This window comes from Carcharhinus amblyrhynchos, chromosome 31 (assembly GCF_965287045.1).
Source record: "Carcharhinus amblyrhynchos chromosome 31, sCarAmb.v2.hapA, whole genome shotgun sequence".
NCBI classification, from domain to species: Eukaryota; Metazoa; Chordata; class Chondrichthyes; order Carcharhiniformes; family Carcharhinidae; genus Carcharhinus; species Carcharhinus amblyrhynchos.
In genome coordinates, this window is record NC_137354.1 from 16,731,024 (window position 1) to 16,748,556 (window position 17,533).

Sequence of the window (17,533 nt, forward strand, 5' to 3'; positions counted from 1 at the left end):
GAGGGGAGGGGGAGGGGAGGGGGGAGTGGGAGGGGGAGGGGGGGAGGAGAGAGGGGAGGAGGGGAGGAGAGGAGGAGGAGGAGGAGGGAGGAGAGGAGGAGGAGGAGGGGAGGGGAGGAGAGGAGTAGGAGGAGGGAGGGGAGGAGGAGGAGGAGGAGGGAGCGGAGGGGAGGAGGAGGAGAGGAGGGAGAGGAGGAGGGGAGCGGAGGGGAGAGGAGGGAGCGGAGGGGAGGAGGAGGAGAGGAGAGGAGGGAGAGGAGGAGGAGGGGAGGGGAGGAGGGAGGGGGAGGGGGGATGGGGAGGAGGAGTGGGGGGGGACGGTCTCGTCCACGAGGGTCAATTCTCAAACCATACCTTGGCAAGAGGAAGGCTTGAATCATTATTAATATTATTTAATTATCACTTCCACTAGGAAGCATCATTTTCTTAGTTAGAGCAGCAAAATTGGGCTGTAAATCATTCTGATATTCCTCGTTAAATCTGGCTGATTGGTTAGTCAATAAGAGCGTGGATTAGGTGAAGATTCATGAGCAGGCGTGTCTCCCCTTGGCCAGCCACGGTGCTGGGGCAGCGGAGTTACAGCCTTGTTCCCAGTTGGCCCGCACCTCGCCGTTACTGAGCTCGGGGTGGGGATACAGAACCTGCCCCCCCCCCCCCCAACCCTCCTTCGAGGTGTTAGAAAATAAATGCGGGTGAAACAAGGAGTGGGGGGCAGCGCGGAGGAGGCTATCAACAGTTGTCTGACTGGCATCTCATAGGCTCCCTTATCTAAGCATCATCCGAGGTCATAAAGCAACTTTATTTCCATCGCTGTATAAATTAATTACACGCATTTAATAACCAAAATATCATTATATTCCCCCCCACCCCCCGCCTCTAATATCATAAAGGCTTTTCACTAGGGAAACACTTAATAGTGAAAGGGGGTTGTAACAAACGATTATCCTTGTGTAATGCTATCAACTGAGCCAATTATGAACCATTACTCTTGCAGGGTCTTTTGCAGTTTATGGGATTTAGCCCAGTCCATGACTTGAACACTACAGCAAGTGCTTTGAAGCTTAATTTGTAGGAAGCTGCCTTAAATCTTAGTGCCTTTTAAGACCCCCCCCCTTCCCCTTTACACACCAACTAACAAAAGGGACACAATTTGTCCCCCATCTTCCCCAAATGAAAATCTAGTTGGTTGGCCAAATTTTGGTGGGCTAGATGTAAATGTTTGTGGAATTAGAGTGTTAAAGATGAAACTAGTTTTTGACATGTCTTGAAAGAGTGGCGGGGGGGTGGGGCAGAGAGAGAGGATGAGTGATGAGGAACTATCTCACGTTCCTGATTATGTACGACTAGGATTTTTTTTGTACTAAAGTCTGCTGCTTACAAAAAAAACCTGACGTTCCCGACCACGTGCACATTTTGGCAAGAGCCCAAGGGACCTATTGAAGTTACTCAGAGAAGACGCTGGAAATAATTAGATTAAGGCCAATTATGCGTGAGATTATAAAAGCAGAGAGGGTTTGAGCATGTTATAGACAGATAAAGACATCTGGTCAGTTACATGCTGTGAGGGCTGGCCACTCGCTTGTCAGGAAGCAGCTTGGGGGAGTCTCCTCCGAAGCCACATCCACCCTCATTTGGTGCGTCTAGCCTCAGTCCTCCGACACAGGTACGAAAAAAAGGGGGAAGCGCTTAACCAATTTGGGTATTTTTTTTCTCTATCTCTGGATGATGGTAAACAGCAGCCAAATGTGAAACTGCGTTGGCGCGTTGCTCTGTCTCTCTGGCGAGGTAAACTTTAGCGTCAAAAAGCAGCAGGCTGAAGGTATTTTCCTCCCTCTTTTTTTTCTTCAGACACATCTCTTCCCCTCCCTCCCAGCTTCTCCGGTGCTTGCAAAGATGTTCTATTTCCACTGTCCACCGCAGTTAGACGGGGAGTGTTGCCGTACAAACTCGCGTAAGTACGTTTAGATATAAATCTACTCCTTAAACCTCCACCCACACCCCAGTGTTATGTGTGCATGCGATTTATAAATCTAACCCACACGTGTATCAATATATAAACATCTTCCAGTGTTGTGTGTGCGTGCGATTTCTAAATCGAACCCACACGTGTATCAATATATAAACACTCTCTCCAGTGTTATATGTACATGCGGTTTATAAATCAAACCCACACGTAGATATGTACATAAACATTATCCAGTGTTGTATATGCACGCGATATATGAATCTATCTATCCCAGCTATAACACTAACTTGAGAGCGTTTATGTATATATGTGCATGCAATTATTCTATTCCATACGTAGATATATATGATAAACATTATTCAATGTTATATGTACACGATTATCTAACCAACATGTGGGTATATACACAATGTTGCATATACATGCGATTTATAACTTTATCCCATACAAATACATACAGAAACATCCTCCAGTGTTATATATGCATGTAATTTATAAATATTATAAACATCCTACAATGTGTGCATTCGATTTATAACTCTATCCCACACACATGTACAGAAACACCCTCCCGTGTTATATGTGCATGCGATTTATACATCTATCTCATACACGTATAAATGCAGAGACACTAATATACATCTTCGTTAGATTAATGGAAATGAACGGTGTTGACAAAAGGCAGTCCCAGAGATACAGTCTGTGTTTGATTTTTGCAAGCATTAGCTAAACCCAAAGTTTTTTTTCCCCTAACTTATCAATCCCCTGCCCCGTTTTTCTTTCGATATCGAAGTTTGCTTGTGTGAGCTCCCGTTGCAAGCCAGGACTGTAACTGTGTGAAACTACACAGGAAGATCAGTAGATCTATCTGTCTATTAAATTGGAAAACGATTGGTGAATGTTTCCCTACATATAGTACAGGGAAACATTAGTACATATATATAAATATATAATTCCTTCGGTAGATATATGATCGCTTCCCATGTTTTGTGGTTCACAAGCCATCCTAAAGCTTAAATCATTGATGCATTTTACAGAATAATTGTCACACAGTAAATGTAGTGACCAATTAAGTGCACCCCTCCCTCCAATTTTTTTGGTTCCAGCGCTAGTCTGTACAGGAGAGGGTCGGTCCCAGCAGCATTATGCCACCTGCTTCCCTACTCTGTGGAAACAAAAAAAAACCCTCTTCATTTTTGCCCGAGGGTTAAAATAGGCTTTTACCAGCGCAGATGTTTGGTGTCGTGCTTCTAATCAACGCTTTAAACCGTGGTCACGCTCTTCCCTTCACCCCCCCCCCCCCCCCCCAAAAGGTCTGCATGAATCTTTTATGCTGTTTCGCAAACAAATTATAAACACAGGGAGAGGGAGGGATAGATTCACTGGAAACTCCACACACTCTGTATGTCCATTCAACCCCTGGCAGACGGGAGCTGGCAAAGGTTTGGGTGATTCAGCAGGAGGTCAAATTGAAGGGTTTTTTTTTGGGGGGGGGGCAGGCATAGGGCAAAAAGAATCCACAGGATTTTCTAGAACTTTGCCAAATCTATGGTTTGCCCCCAGTAACATCAGGGGATGATTTTTTTTTTAACAAGGGAATTCCGTCCAGTGAAAGCTATAAATTGGGTTCAACATTGAACTGACCCGGCTGCATGTTCAGTGACCTGGGCTGACTTCTTATCACCCCTCCCCCTTCCCAAATTATAATGGGGCTTCCTCGACAAGATAAGAACTCTGGCTATTTGGAATCTTTGCAATCCCCCCAAGCGAATCTTAAACTCACTTCGAAATAATTTTTTAAACAGCCTTGATGATCTAACTACTTTTGTTTTTAGTTGTCGTTGTTCTTGCTTTTTTTTGTTATCATTTTAAGCTATCTTTCCATTGCACCCTCCCCCTCCCCAGTGAATTCCGGCAGCTTTACCGGCCACAGCGCCAGCGATTTCGACGATGGGTTTCTCCGCCGCAAGCAACGCCGGAACAGGACGACATTTACACTGCAGCAGGTTTGTCCTGAGTGGGGATGGAGGGGGGAGGAACAACTTTCTCTGCCAACTACCTGTAATAGTGTAGCCCCCCCCCAATCCCACAGTGGCTGCAAAATAACATTCAGACTCATTCCTGCATTTTAAGTCAAATTCTCATTAGCAAGTGTGCAGCAACATTTAGTAAGACAATGTTTCCAGCCCAGGCTTTTGGCTTGTCTGGGGTTTAAATATCACCAGGATCATTTGCAAAGCCTGTGCGGATTGGAGGAGATGTGGCAAAAGTGAGATTCATGTTTGTTAGCCAATTACGGTGGTGGTCACTTTTTTTTGCAATGGATTTTAAATATCACCAGCATCGAAATATGGCAATTTGCAAAGTGTGCGTGTGGATTTGAGAATGTAGCAAAACTGAGAATCGCGTTAGCCAATTTCAGCCGCGGTTCAAATTGTTGGAGGGTTAAAATGTCACAGACATCGAAATGTGACAATTTTTAAAGTGTGTGGTGCAAAACTGATAATCAGTTGCAACGGTGGTTCAGTTTTTTGTCGTCTTTTTTTATTAAATCAAATGCTTTCTCTCAACCCCCTCCTTCTAGTTAGAAGCTCTAGAAGCCGTTTTTGCACAGACCCATTACCCCGACGTATTCACAAGGGAAGAACTCGCCATGAAGATAAACCTAACAGAAGCGAGAGTTCAGGTAAATATTTAAGAAGTGGAGCGGATTCCAGACCTTTGCTTTACCGCCAGTGTAAAGTGCATATTTGGCTGGAGATAAAACAAATGAAAGACTATCTGTCATCTGTGTGATGCACTTTAATAACGTCAACATAATCTGGAATATTAGATTAGTTTGATTAATCGGTCATTCATAATTAACTAGTGATAATGTTCTACACTAATTTGTCCCTGTCTCTAAGGCACTAAATTACATCAGTGTAAATCCATTTCCTTGCCTTTTCCAAACTACCTTTTTAAAAAAAATAAGCCTAAACTGCTATTCAGAGAGTTGCAGGCAGCACTGTAAAACTGGCTGCATACACTTTAGCACAGGAGCTGGACATGTGTGTGCAAAAGAAAAAGGGACGCAATTTTTAATAAGAACTTGCACACATGAACCCTTTCAGATTTGCTCTGGGTGAGATCCACGAGCGAATGTAATTGCGAGGCATTAGAACAGTTTGACTCACGTCCCTGTGGGTCGCGCTGCTATCGTTTAAAACCCAATAAATGCAGCGAGATAATGGAATTCATTGCTCTAAATTGGGGATTGTAAACACGATTATTTCTCCCTTAAACGGATTAAGGGATCCTACTTATTAAATTTCGACATGAAGCGGTGTTCACACGGAGGCGCGCTGTATTATTTGAGACTGTTTGAGATGGGGGATTTTGTGTTTTTTTTTTAAAAAAAGGTGCTCACTCAACGTCGCCTGCTCCCCGACTGCCGAAGAGAGGAATAAAACTGCAAATTAAGATAAATGTAGCAATTAGGGAACGTTTCAGGCCCGCCAGATCACGACTTTGTGCTAGAAGGTGCAATGTTGAGATAGCAAGTGGAGACAATTATCCTGCAAACACTTACGGTGTGATCTTTTCAATGGTTTTTTTTTGTGTGTGTATTTTTTTTCTCTCCTTTTTTTTTCCCCCGGACAGGAGTGAAGCAAGCCACCGAGGAACGAAAACAAAATCCACACCCTCACCAACCCCCCCCCCCCCAAAAAAAAAAGTAAACCCACTGTATAGAATTTGCAGACCACTAAAATATGATTAATGCGTTGGAAAGCCCAGCCTTAATCGAAACTGATGTTGTCAAATAATCGCTAAATAGGAAATAAACGACTTCATCATGCATGTTACTCAGTAGCAGACTAACTGTCAGTGGAAAGTCATTAAAATATGATAATGAAAAATTGCTCAATTAAATGTTGTTATAGCCAACGACCTTCATTCAATTATGATGCAGGAAGTTGTCTGCGTTTGGCCCGCACTTAACTGACCCAAGTTTACATGATTATAAAGTCATTAATATCTTTGTGAATCTTAGCTGCAATTTAAATCGCGCGCACACACACACACATGCAGGCAAGGGGAGACCTAAGGAAAAGATTCAGTGGGAAACCGATCAAACGAATGCTTATAAAATTTGAAACATTGTTGTGTGTTGGTCATGCCTCTTGTGGGGCTTCCCCTCCTTCCACGTTACTGTAACTTTTTAACAACAGTCGCGAAGGGTTTTGGAGTCGGTAAATGGTGTGAATCGGTGTTTAGGAGTGGAATGGGCAGCACTGAAGTGGGTTATCACCTGGGTGTTGGCACAGTGCCTAGCACTGCTGCCTCACAGCGCCAGGGATCTGGGTTCGATTCCTTGCTTGTGTCACTGTGTGGACGTACTGCTCGTGTCTACGTGGGTTTCCTCCCGGTGCTCCGGTTTCCTCCCATCGTCTGAAAGATGTACAGGCTAGGTGGATTAGCCATGATATATTGCACCTCAGTATCCAAAGGTGTGCAGGTTAGGTGGATTGCCCCTCAGTATCCAAGGATATAGAGGTTGGGTGGATTGATCGTGCTATATGGCCCCTCAGTATCCAAAAATATGCAGGCTAGGTGCATTGGCAATACTAAATTGCCCCTTGGTGTCCAAAGATATGCAGGTTAGATGGATTGGCCATGCTAAATTGCCCCTCAGTATCCAAAGATCTGCTGGTTAGGTAGATTGGCCAGAGGCAGAGAGGATGAGCAGGGTAAATGCGTGGGGTTACGGGGATAGCGGATGGGTGGGATTGTGGTCGGTGTAGACTCGATGGGCCGAATGGCCGCCTCCTGCACTGTAGGATGCAGATCGGCATTGGTACCTTACCAGTGAGATGGCGACATGTTTGCATTCCCAAATATCGCCTTGAGAGTCCACTCCAAGGAACATGGACTGGAAAGACTTGGGGGGGAAAGGTTGAACTAATTTTCAGACCAGGTGACAGCTTTCGCCTCTCAGAAAAATGCATTAGCTTCAAGAACAAGGTGGAAGTCAGATTTCTGAATGGAAACAGAGTAAATCTATTCCCTCCCCAAAAAAACAGGGGGGAAAGGGAGGCGGTGGCAGAGGTGTAAATTTGATATTTTTTTTTCCCCCGTTGCCCCTCGGCAGGTTTGGTTCCAAAACCGAAGAGCCAAGTGGAGGAAGACGGAGAGAGGGAGTTCGGACCAGGAGGCGGGCAAGGAGATTGCAGCCGAGGGTTCACCCCCCATGAGGAACCTCAACTCCCCCTCTCAGCTGGAGGCGGGCAGGAACAAGAAAGAATCGCTGGAAATGCAGCAGAAGTAAGAGGGGTGGGGAGGGAACTGAGATGGCGTGTGGGGTTGGGGGGGAGAAAGATTACTCTTATCTCAACACCGTCCTCTTAACTCGCTTTGTCTTTCAGCCTCGGCCGGACGGTGGGACCCGCTGCCCCCTTCTTCCCATCTTGTTTGCCCACCACCCTACTTAATACAGCCACTTATGCACAAGCGCTGACTCAAGTTGCCAGCCTAAAAGGTGAGTCCTCGCTTTCCTTTCATTCCCTGCAACCAACTGGGTCTCTGACCAGCCTGAAATTGACATGTTTGGGAGGGTCTATTACGAATTCCTAAATTGACATATGGTGTGTGTGTGTATATGTAGAGGGGAAGGTCAGTTATCCAGCCTGAAATTGGCATGTTTTTGCGGAAACTGACATTCAACTTAAATCCGATGATACAAAGTCTAAAACTTTCAACCCAAATCTTAAAGCGTGTGCCCGGAGTCACTTCTTCAGCACCGATAGACCGGCTTCAATCTGCTCCCCCCAGTTCCCCGCTACTCAGCACCACGGGGTGTCCAAAACTTGTCTTAGGCAAATTTGCCTTGCCCCCGACTTCTTGCCCTGGACCCACTAATCCGCAACTCGAACCCAACACATGTTTTCTTTTTCTTTGAAATAAGCCCCCGTTACCTGGAGATATTTTATCCATGCAAGTATGTCAGCCATCGAGGGGAAATTTTGAGCTTATCTTTATGATATTAAGTATCTGGACAGCGGGCCCTGGGTTATAAAGCGATGTGGTTCGCGTATCTCCCTCTCTCAGCAGAACTGAATCCTTCCAACAGGAAGGGAAGCTTTTTTCGACGCTTTTTTTTTATTTTTAAGGAAAATTTAGTGGAGTGTGGGCAGAAACAGCATTCGACAATGTTATAAACTGAGAAGGGACCAGTCCGCAGAGTGAGCTGTTCGCGATTAAACAGAGAGGGTTCAGAATTCTGCCTCAATGAGGATTTCCCACCTCCTCTGCCACATCTGTTGTCTCTCACCCACCCCCACCCTCAAACCCCGTCGGGTCCCTCTGGAAATGTCAATCAATTTGGAGTTGACCAAACAATGGCTGATCCAATTCTTATTGTTGTGGAAACACAACCTGTGCTTTTCAACCCCAGGGTCCAAAGGCGACATTCTCCTTGTAATTTTACAGGAATTAGTCGGCGTTGCTTGAATATCTGTTGGCACGAAGTGCCTGTAAGGGTTAACATATTAAAATTGCCCCGTGCGACCTGTGTACTCATTTTAAATCAAAGTTTGGCCAAGTTATGGTTACAATCGCATGAAAATTATACTATTCTAGTGTCCTAACCAACTAAGAACTCGGAGTTAATGATAACTATTACCCTTTAGTGTCAGGGGAACTAGCTAGGGTAAATGCATGGGGTTAAGGGGATGGGATTGTAGTCCGTGCAGACTTGATGGGCTGAATGGCCTCCTACTGCAATGCAGGATTCTGATTCTAACTAGTCTGGAAACTATATTTGTGAATATACACTAAGTTTATATAGATGATACCTGCGGGGTGGCAGAGTGGTTAGCACTGCTGCCTCTCAGCACCTGGGACCCAGGTTCGATTCCCAGCTTGGGTCACTGTCTGGGTGAAGTGTGCACGTTCTCCTCCTGTCTGTGTGGGGTTTCTTCCAGGTGCTCTGGTTTCCTCCCACTGTTCAAAAATGTGGGGGTTAGGCTGAATGGTCATGCTAAATTGACCCTAGTGTTGGGGGATTAGTAGGATAAATGTGTGGAGTTACAGGAATAAGCCTGGATGGGATTGTGGTCAGTGCAGACTTGATGGGTCAAATGGCCTCCTGTACTGTAGGGATTCTATAATTACTCCAGACTTTATATAAATAAAATCGAGTAGATTAGATAATCACTTTTAGTAGGTTTAATTTTCACAATCATCATTTATTGGTGTCATAAGTAGGTTTACGTTAACACTGCAGTGAAGTAACTGTGAAAATGCCCTAGTCGCCACACTCCACTTGTTGGGGTACACTGAGGGAGAGTTTAGCATGGCCACTGCACCTAACCAGCACGTCTATCATACTGTGGGAAGAAACTGGAACACCCAGAGGAAACCCACACAGATACGGGGAGAACATGCAGACTGTGCTCAGACAGTGACCCAAGTTGGGAATTGAAGCGGCTCCCTGGCGCTGTGAGGCAGCAGTGCTAACCATTGTGCCACCGTGCTTAGACATTGAAATGCAGGCTTTAAGCTCCACTAGAAAAAAATCTTTTAAAATGCCAAATCAACATAATTAATTGTCCCTGAATCAGAATGTTTCTAAAAGAAACAATAGCACAAATAGATATGATTATATTAATCTCTGTGCCTTGTCATCCAGTGCTAGTTAGTGAATTTTGCCACTTTTTTTTCTCTCTTGGATTAAGTTTGATGTTGGCTTCACGTTAATTGCAAGTGACGTGTTTATTGTGTGGAGATGGACTGCAGATCCCTGAGTTCCAAACTGCACTGAATCTGTAACTAGTCACAGACACTGCCATTGGAGAAATGATATACACGTAACATGTGTTTCCCATAACAATGGCATTGTTCTCTTCAGCTGCCCATAGTACTTAAGGAAGAGTTTTGTTGCAAGCTACGTGGTCCTCAACTGTGTGGAAAAAGTAACCCCTCTTTGGCCCACAGACTCGAACAAGGAAAATGGAAATGGGTAGATGACAACTGTTTGCCATTTCTATCCAGACCATTCTGATAGGATAGTTGAAGTTTTAAACAATGTTGGGTTCTGACGTACAGATCCAAATAACGCATGTCTAGTTGACAACATAAGCAAGATGCCAAAAAAAATTAAATACGTAATCTTTCACGTATGCCTGAATAATTATTAAAAGCTGTGTTTTATACCCAGAAGTCAGACTTGACGAAGCACGTGGTTCATTTAAGTGTCAATGTATTATAAATGAAGGCTGGTTTAGGACCATTTTGACTAAATAGCGACATTCTACTCCAACACTTGATAATTAGAACACTCCACCTACTTGCAATGTAGGTTGGCTATGGTGCCACATCAGAAGACCTAAATCTGTCTGTCCTGATCTGCAAGAAATGAGCATTAAAAATCATAGAATCCTATAATGCAGAAGGAGGCCATTTGGCTCATCGAGCCTGCATTGGCAACAATCCCACCTAGGCCCTATCCCCATAACCCCATGCATTTACCCTAACTAGTCCTGATACTTAGGTGGATTGGCCATGCTAAATTGCCCCTAAGTTGCACACCTTTGGACTGTGGGAGGAAAACAGAACACCTGGACAAAACCCATGCAGACACAGGGAGAATGTGCAAACTCCAGTGACCCGAAGCAGGAATCGAACCCGAGTCCCTGGCACTGTGAGGCAGCAGTGCTAACCACTGTGCCATCATGCCTCCCAGTGTATGTGTCAATGTATTGCAAATGAAGACTGGTTTAGGGGTGGACCATTATGACTAAATAGTGACATTCTGCTCCAACACTTGGTAATTAGGGCATTTCACGTACTCTTAATGTAGGCGGGCTGTGGTACCACTTCAGAAAGCCCATATTGGTCTGACCTGACCTGCAAACAACAAACGTTGCAGGAGTAAGTCTTCCTTTTTAGAATTTGAGAAACCCAAGATCTGCACTGGGAGTGAATGGTAGGGAAGATAGAATAGTGATTATAGGTGGTACCGAATTTATGGCACCAATGTTGGATTACCTATCGAATGACACTGAGTATTGAATTTTAAATAATCCCTGTTTGTGACAACGCTATTGACCCCAGATTATATATTTCCCGCTTTTTCTTTCACTGGAATCCCTAAAAAAAAAAAAAATTGCATTGGATTTTTGAGTGGAAAGTCGAATATAGTCTTGGATCAAAATTCTAGGATTCTTTCAAATCTGATCACGTGCAGAGTCTTTCCCACCAAAGATTTGAACTTCAGCCTTGAGTGCCAAGTAGGAACAAAATTGGAGAGTTGAACCCTTCCCTTCTTTATGGTCTGAGGTCACGTAGACCCACCATGATCTTAGTTGTACTTGCCCACATGTTCGCAGATGGGAAGAAAATCAGTGCTCATCCTCCAGAATTCCCAATAAATATCCTATTGCTGAAGAATATTTGGGAACACGCACTTTAACTTGCCTGTCACTGACTCCCATTCCAATGGGGTGTGCTATTACCCTTCAGGGCAGCGTGGTTAGCACTGTTGCCTCACCGTGCCAAGGACCTGGGTTCAATTCCCACTGTCTGCACAGAATCTGCATGTCCTCACCATCGCTGCATGGGTTTCCTCCTGGTGCTCAGGTTTCCTCCTACAGTCCAAAAGACGTGGTTAGATGCATTGGCCATGCTACATTCTCCCTCAGTGTACCCAAACAGGTGCCAAAGTGTGGCGACTAGGGGATTTTCTCAGTAATTTCATTACAGTGTTAATGTAAGCCCACTTGTGACACTAATAATAAACTTTAAAAACATCAGCATTATCTAAGTGTAACATAAAACCCTGTGATCCAGAGGGAGGACATAAGTTAATTGGACAATAAACATGTTTATTTTGGAACGAATCATTTAATGACTTCTGATTAACTATACTGATAAAAGATGACCCATGAACACACTGGTTTCCCCTAGGATTTTAGGATCTTAATTTCCATTTAAAGTTTATTAGTTAGTGCTGAATCAAACATGAGTTTGTGTATGTCTTCCAGTGATTACAATGCATTTTTTTACATTGGGTAATGGCTGGACTGTCCAAACTGGCCAGTGGGGTTACATACCCCCATGAAGTCCAGATAATCTACCTGTTTATATTTCATACTTGCTGATTTTTTTCTGTTTTTATTTCATAGTTTGGAAAGAGATATTTTTAGATAATCTCCTTGATGGATACATCAGAATCCCACAGTGTGGGATGAATGGACAGTAATGGGATTTTGGCCTTAACTTTATAGTGACCCTCCAATCTCCAATATATGGTTGGCAGTGCTGCCTCTTAGTGCCAGGGACCTAGGTTCGAATCTGGGCTTGGGTCCCTGTTTGTTTGGAGTTTGCATGTACTCCTTGTGTCTGGGTCGTTTTCCTCTGAATGTTCCAGTTTCCTCCCACAGTCCAAAAGGTGTGCTGGTTAGGGTGCATCAACCATGGTAAATTGTTCCTCAGTGTACCCAAACAGATGCCAGAGTGTGGCGACCAGGGGATTTTCACAGTAACTTCATTGCAGTGCTAATGTAAGCCTACTTGTGACACTAATGAATAAACATATCCAAGAGGCTCAGTGTATACAAGCTGGGACGCTACCAACAAAATAGCTCAATAGTTAAAAATTTGCATGATAGTAAAGAAAGTATCATCCTTACACACTGACTCGCGCCAAAGGACAGATCAGAGCCAAGCACCTTGTTTTCTCTTCGGCTTGACAATCACGTTTATAGATATTGATTAGGTTATAGAGATTGATTAGGTTAGGATTGTTTTTGCTGGAGTTCAGAGGAATGAGGGGGGAATCTCATAGAGACTTATAAAATTCTGATAGGACTGGATAGGGTAGATGCAAGGAGGATGTTCCCAATGGTGGGGCCGTTCAGAACCAGGGGTCATAGTCTGAGGATTCGGAGTAGACCATTTGGGACGGAGATGAGGAGACAGCTCTTCACCCAAAGAGTGGTGAGCCTATGAAATTCATTACCACAGAAAGTAGTTGATGCCAAAACATTGAATGTATTCAAGGGATGGCTGGATATAGTACTTGGGGCGAATGGGATCAAAGGTTATGGGGAGAAAGCTGGATTAGGCTATTGAGTTGGATGATCAGCCATGATCGTGATGAATGGCACAGCAGGCTCGAAGGGCCGAATGGCCTCCTCCTGCTCTTCCTCCTATCTTCTATGTTTGATGCCCAAATTATTTGGTATTTTCCTTGATTGTATTAAGAATTGTTCTATTCTCTAATACAACAATACTTGTCAGTTGAAGTAAAGGGAAAGTATATTTGGGTTGAGTTGAAGTCTTTGGGTGAAGTTGATTATAAGCAAACCAATCTGGGAACTCATAACTGAGAAACTATTTCCATTGAGGCAACAAGTTGAATAATCTACCTAAAGGTGATCCAAGAATATGGGGTCACTTTTTTTTTTTGGAATAAGTACTGGTATGCATGTTCCCAAAATTATAATTGTGAAATTACCCTTTGAGTTTAATGTTTGCATTAAATTTCAATAACAAGGAGCTTCTAATCCAACCTGATATAGTTTTGAAGTTGTCAGCCTTTGATACGGTAGACTTTGGAGCTCCACTCCAGTGTCTCCACCATTGACAGGTTGGGAATGATGGTGTGAGGTGACAAGAATCTAAAACTGTGTTTTCACTATAACCATTTTCTGCTTCTGCTCCCGCTGGATTTCAGATTTGAAGATTCCTTCCTTCTCTGCTCTGTAAACTTGAAGTTATTCCAGACTCTGTTACCTGTGCTCCAAATCTTGCTCCTCCATCTCCCCTATCCTCACTGAACTAAATTGGCTGAGCAACACCATTTTAAAATTCACATCCTTATCCCTAAATCCCTCCATGGCCTTGCCCCTTCTGGCCCTGTTATGCTTTTGATTTGATTTATTATTGTCACATGTATTAGTTTACAGTGAAAAGCATTGTTTCTTGAGCGCTATACAGGTCATACATTTGTAGTGTGTACAGAGGAGAAGGAAAGGAGAGAGTGTAAAATGTAGTGTTACAGTCATAGCTAGGGTGTAGCAAAAGATCAACTTAGTGCGAGGTAGGGCTGTTCAAAAGTCTGATAGCAACAGGGAAGAAGCTGTTCTTGAGTTGGTTGGTATGTGACTTCAGACTTTTGTATCTTTTTTCCAAAGGAAGAAAGTGGAAGAGAGAATGTTCATGGGGTCCTTGATTATGCTGGCTGCTTTTCCAAGGCAGCAGGAAGTGTAGACAGAGTTAATGAGTGGGAGGCTGGTTTGAGTGCCTCCTTGAACCACTGCAGTCCCTGGGTGTAGGTACACCCCAAGTGTTATTAGGGAGTGATTCTAGGATCTGATGAACAGATGCGATGACAATAATTTCTTCCTCAATGTCAACAAAATGAAAGAGATTGTCATTGACTTCAGAAAGCTAAAGGAGAACATGTCCCTGTCTACATCAATGGGGATGAAGTAGAAAAGGTTGAGAGCTTCAGGTTTTTAGGTGTCCAGATCACCAACACCTATCCTGGTCGCTCTCATGCTGACACTATAGTTAAGAAAACCTACCAAAATCTTCTGAGAAAGTAGAGGCAAAGGAAATTTGGAATGTCTGCTACGACTCTCAACTTTTACAGATGCACCATAAAAAGCATTCTTTTTGGTTGTATCATAGTTTGATACAGTTCCTGCTCTGACCAAGACCACAAGAAACTACAAAGGGTCTGCACTAACCACAATCCCACCTAGGCCCTACTTATATTTCAGTGTAAAGTCTTTAAATGTTGTAGCATTCCATGTGTGTAATTTAAATGCCTCTCTTTTGTTTTAAAGGAAATTCTCTATGTTCCTGCTGTGTGCCAGACCCAATGGGTCTCTCCTTTTTGCCACCGTACGGTTGCCAGAGCAATCGAACAGCCAGCGTGGCAGCGCTGCGCATGAAAGCACGCGAACACTCTGAGGCCGTCCTCCAATCGGCCAACCTGCTGCCCACGGCCAGCAGCAGCCCGGCCGTGGGGCCCAAACCCTCTTTGGACAGCGAGCAGGAGAAGGCCAGTCACCCCAAAGAAAAGATGGAGACTGAGCGGAACGTATGAGGACGAGGAGAAGGCAGAGACAACACTTAAGATCACTTTAAGACATCATTGTGAATGTTCAGGCAGATCTAAAGACATGGGATCGTCCGTATGAGCGTGACATGACTCCATCTGTACATAAAACTAAGACATTCTCACCTGGGTCAAAGCCAAAAAGATGTATATAGATGAATTCTGGATTTTTGCAATGCAGCAGTTGACTTTTTTCTCTTAATCATGTTTATTTCATTCTTGGCTACATGGGAAGACAGTAATCTGTCAGAACTGACATGCACTAGATCTGGTGCAGCAAGTAAGTGAGGGGAAATATAAAACCAACAGACCAGTTCCTCGGACCACATACTATCCCCTCTTACTAGTGCAAGGTAGGGGGAGATTATAACCGCGCGCAGGTAAGTGAGATGGACAAGTGTATGGACACAGCAAAAAAAAAACTCAAATATCCATCTGAAGTTTCAGATCCAAGTGTTTGTTCTGGAAGAAGTGACCTTCTGAGTGCAATAAAGCTGTAAGCTTTCAGATCATTATAATGCAGTAGATTTCTATTAAGTGGATAAACTCTTAACAGGAATTCATTTGAAATATTAATAGCACAATCTCTGGTACACTTTCCACCTCAACAAAAGAAAAGGATTTATGAATTTAATTTTGTGCTGTTAAAATTAACTTGACATTCCGATGAAATATGGAAATGCTGTAACAGATACAAGCAGTGAAAGACAACAGTATTGCGGGCTGTAAATACTATTAAAACATGTGTTTTTTTTTGCGGGGGGAGGGGGAAGAGAGAGCAAGTATTGTATTCCTTTAAGGAAAAGTTAATAGTTAAGGGCAAGAATGGATTGGTCAAAAATGAATGGAATCTTTCATCCTTGCTATCTCACCAGAACTATCCACCGATCAGATACTTTATCAAGAGGTTTAGTGAGTCCACTCCTCCTAAACAGCCTCTGTTTTAGGTTGGCAGTGTTGTGGTTTAATCCACGCCTCCCAATCTGTAATCATTCGATTATATTTGCTTGTTTGTTTTCTTTTCTCCCTTAGACACAATTTACCGGCCCAAAATTGAACTTAACGTGATCTCGGCTCCCGTAGTCTAACTTTCAAACGTAATTGTTTGATTAAATTTTGCACCTCCAACGGAAAGGTACATAAATAAATGAGCCATTGCGCAAATTAAGAATACTTAACAGCGCTGCATCCGAAAAGTAGTTACACTGATTAAATTCTGTGTCCTTGAGGATTTTCGGGAAATTACTTTTGATCGTCAATAACAGAATTAAGTAAACTACACGCACATTAGCATGAATAATTGATAAGAAATTATGTATTACCACGAAGTACTGATTTAATAATTCATGATGCGACACTAGTGACTGTTGCAGTACTAGATAACATGGAATCCTCGCCTGCTGCCCAAGGCAGTGAGCGATTAGAAGGTGGAAGGTTGTGTATTTATGATGCATGGTTTAACCTTTGTTTAAAAAAAATAAATTAATTAATAAAGATTTAAAACAAATGTAATTGGGATGGCTCAATTTGTTTAACAGGACAATAAGCATAATTTGATTTATTATTGTCACACATTAGAATGCGGTGAAAAGTATTGTTTCTTGCTGGCTATACAGATAAAGCACACCATACTTTTATTCACCTGAGGGTGGTGAGTGTCTGGAATGAGCTGCCAGAGGGTAGTAGTAGAGGTGGGTACAATTTTACCTTTTAAAAAGTATTTAGACTGTTACATGGGTAAGATGGGTAGGGAGGGATATGGGCTGAATGCGGGCGATTGGGATTAGCTTGAGGGTTTCAAAAAAAAAAGGCAACATGGACAAGTTGGGGCAAAAGGCCTGTTTCCATTCTACGACTGAGAAGGAGCGAGTACAGAACGTAGTGTTACAACCATAGCTCAGGTGCGGAGAAAGATCAACTTAATATATGATGGGTCCATTCAAAAGTCTGATGGTAGCTGCGTAGAAGCTGTTTTTGAGTTGGCTGGTATGTGACCTCAGATTTTTATATCCAAGGTGAACAATTAAATCATGTCACAAATCTGCTCAAACGATTAGAACATTTGAAATGTGAAGCACACTCATCTATTTTATTAAGGGCAATTTTATTTCATTTGAGTGTGGCGGGGCTGTGAATTACTCTTCGGAAAGGCAAAGCTTTTAAAGTTAGTTGCATAGGCTTTGACCAGTTGCCCAATCCATTTTTCACATCCTGGCCAAAGATCATTAAAATACTATACTTTGTTTTTTTTTCCTCACGTGTTTAAATGTGATGAACCTTGCAGTATCCTGCCTGATAACAATAAATCCATTCCTGCACATTCAGCAGCAGTATAAAAGCACGGACATTACACCACTCTGGTTTATTGGATTTCTGACTTGTTTGTCAGTCATTTTTCATTGTACATCTCTTTGTAATGTTCCGTACCCTTCATGACCAATCACCTTATTTAATTATTT

The 17,533-nt window shown here is 43.2% G+C and overlaps 1 protein-coding gene across 1 annotated transcript; it reads left to right on the forward strand.

Moving 5' to 3' along the window:
• The first annotated feature begins 1,589 nt into the window (after nt 1–1,589).
• drgx (dorsal root ganglia homeobox) lies at nt 1,590–16,502 on the forward strand. The gene is made up of 7 exons (XM_080215676.1): nt 1,590–1,663; nt 1,849–1,951; nt 3,872–3,972; nt 4,551–4,652; nt 7,098–7,270; nt 7,372–7,484; nt 14,800–16,502. Exons 2-7 carry the CDS (start codon nt 1,894–1,896, stop codon nt 15,060–15,062), a joined length of 810 nt encoding a protein of 269 aa, XP_080071802.1. The 5' UTR covers nt 1,590–1,663; nt 1,849–1,893; the 3' UTR covers nt 15,063–16,502.
• Nucleotides 16,503–17,533: the final 1,031 nt, after the last annotated feature.

Coding starts and splice junctions, on each gene's coding strand:
- drgx (XM_080215676.1), top strand. CDS start 1,894: ATGTTCTATTTCCACTGTCCACCGCAGTTAGACGGGGAGTGTTGCCGT. Junction 3,973..4,550: donor CGACATTTACACTGCAGCAG/GTTTGTCCTGAG, acceptor CCCTCCTTCTAG/TTAGAAGCTCTAGAAGCCGT. Junction 4,653..7,097: donor TAACAGAAGCGAGAGTTCAG/GTAAATATTTAA, acceptor GCCCCTCGGCAG/GTTTGGTTCCAAAACCGAAG.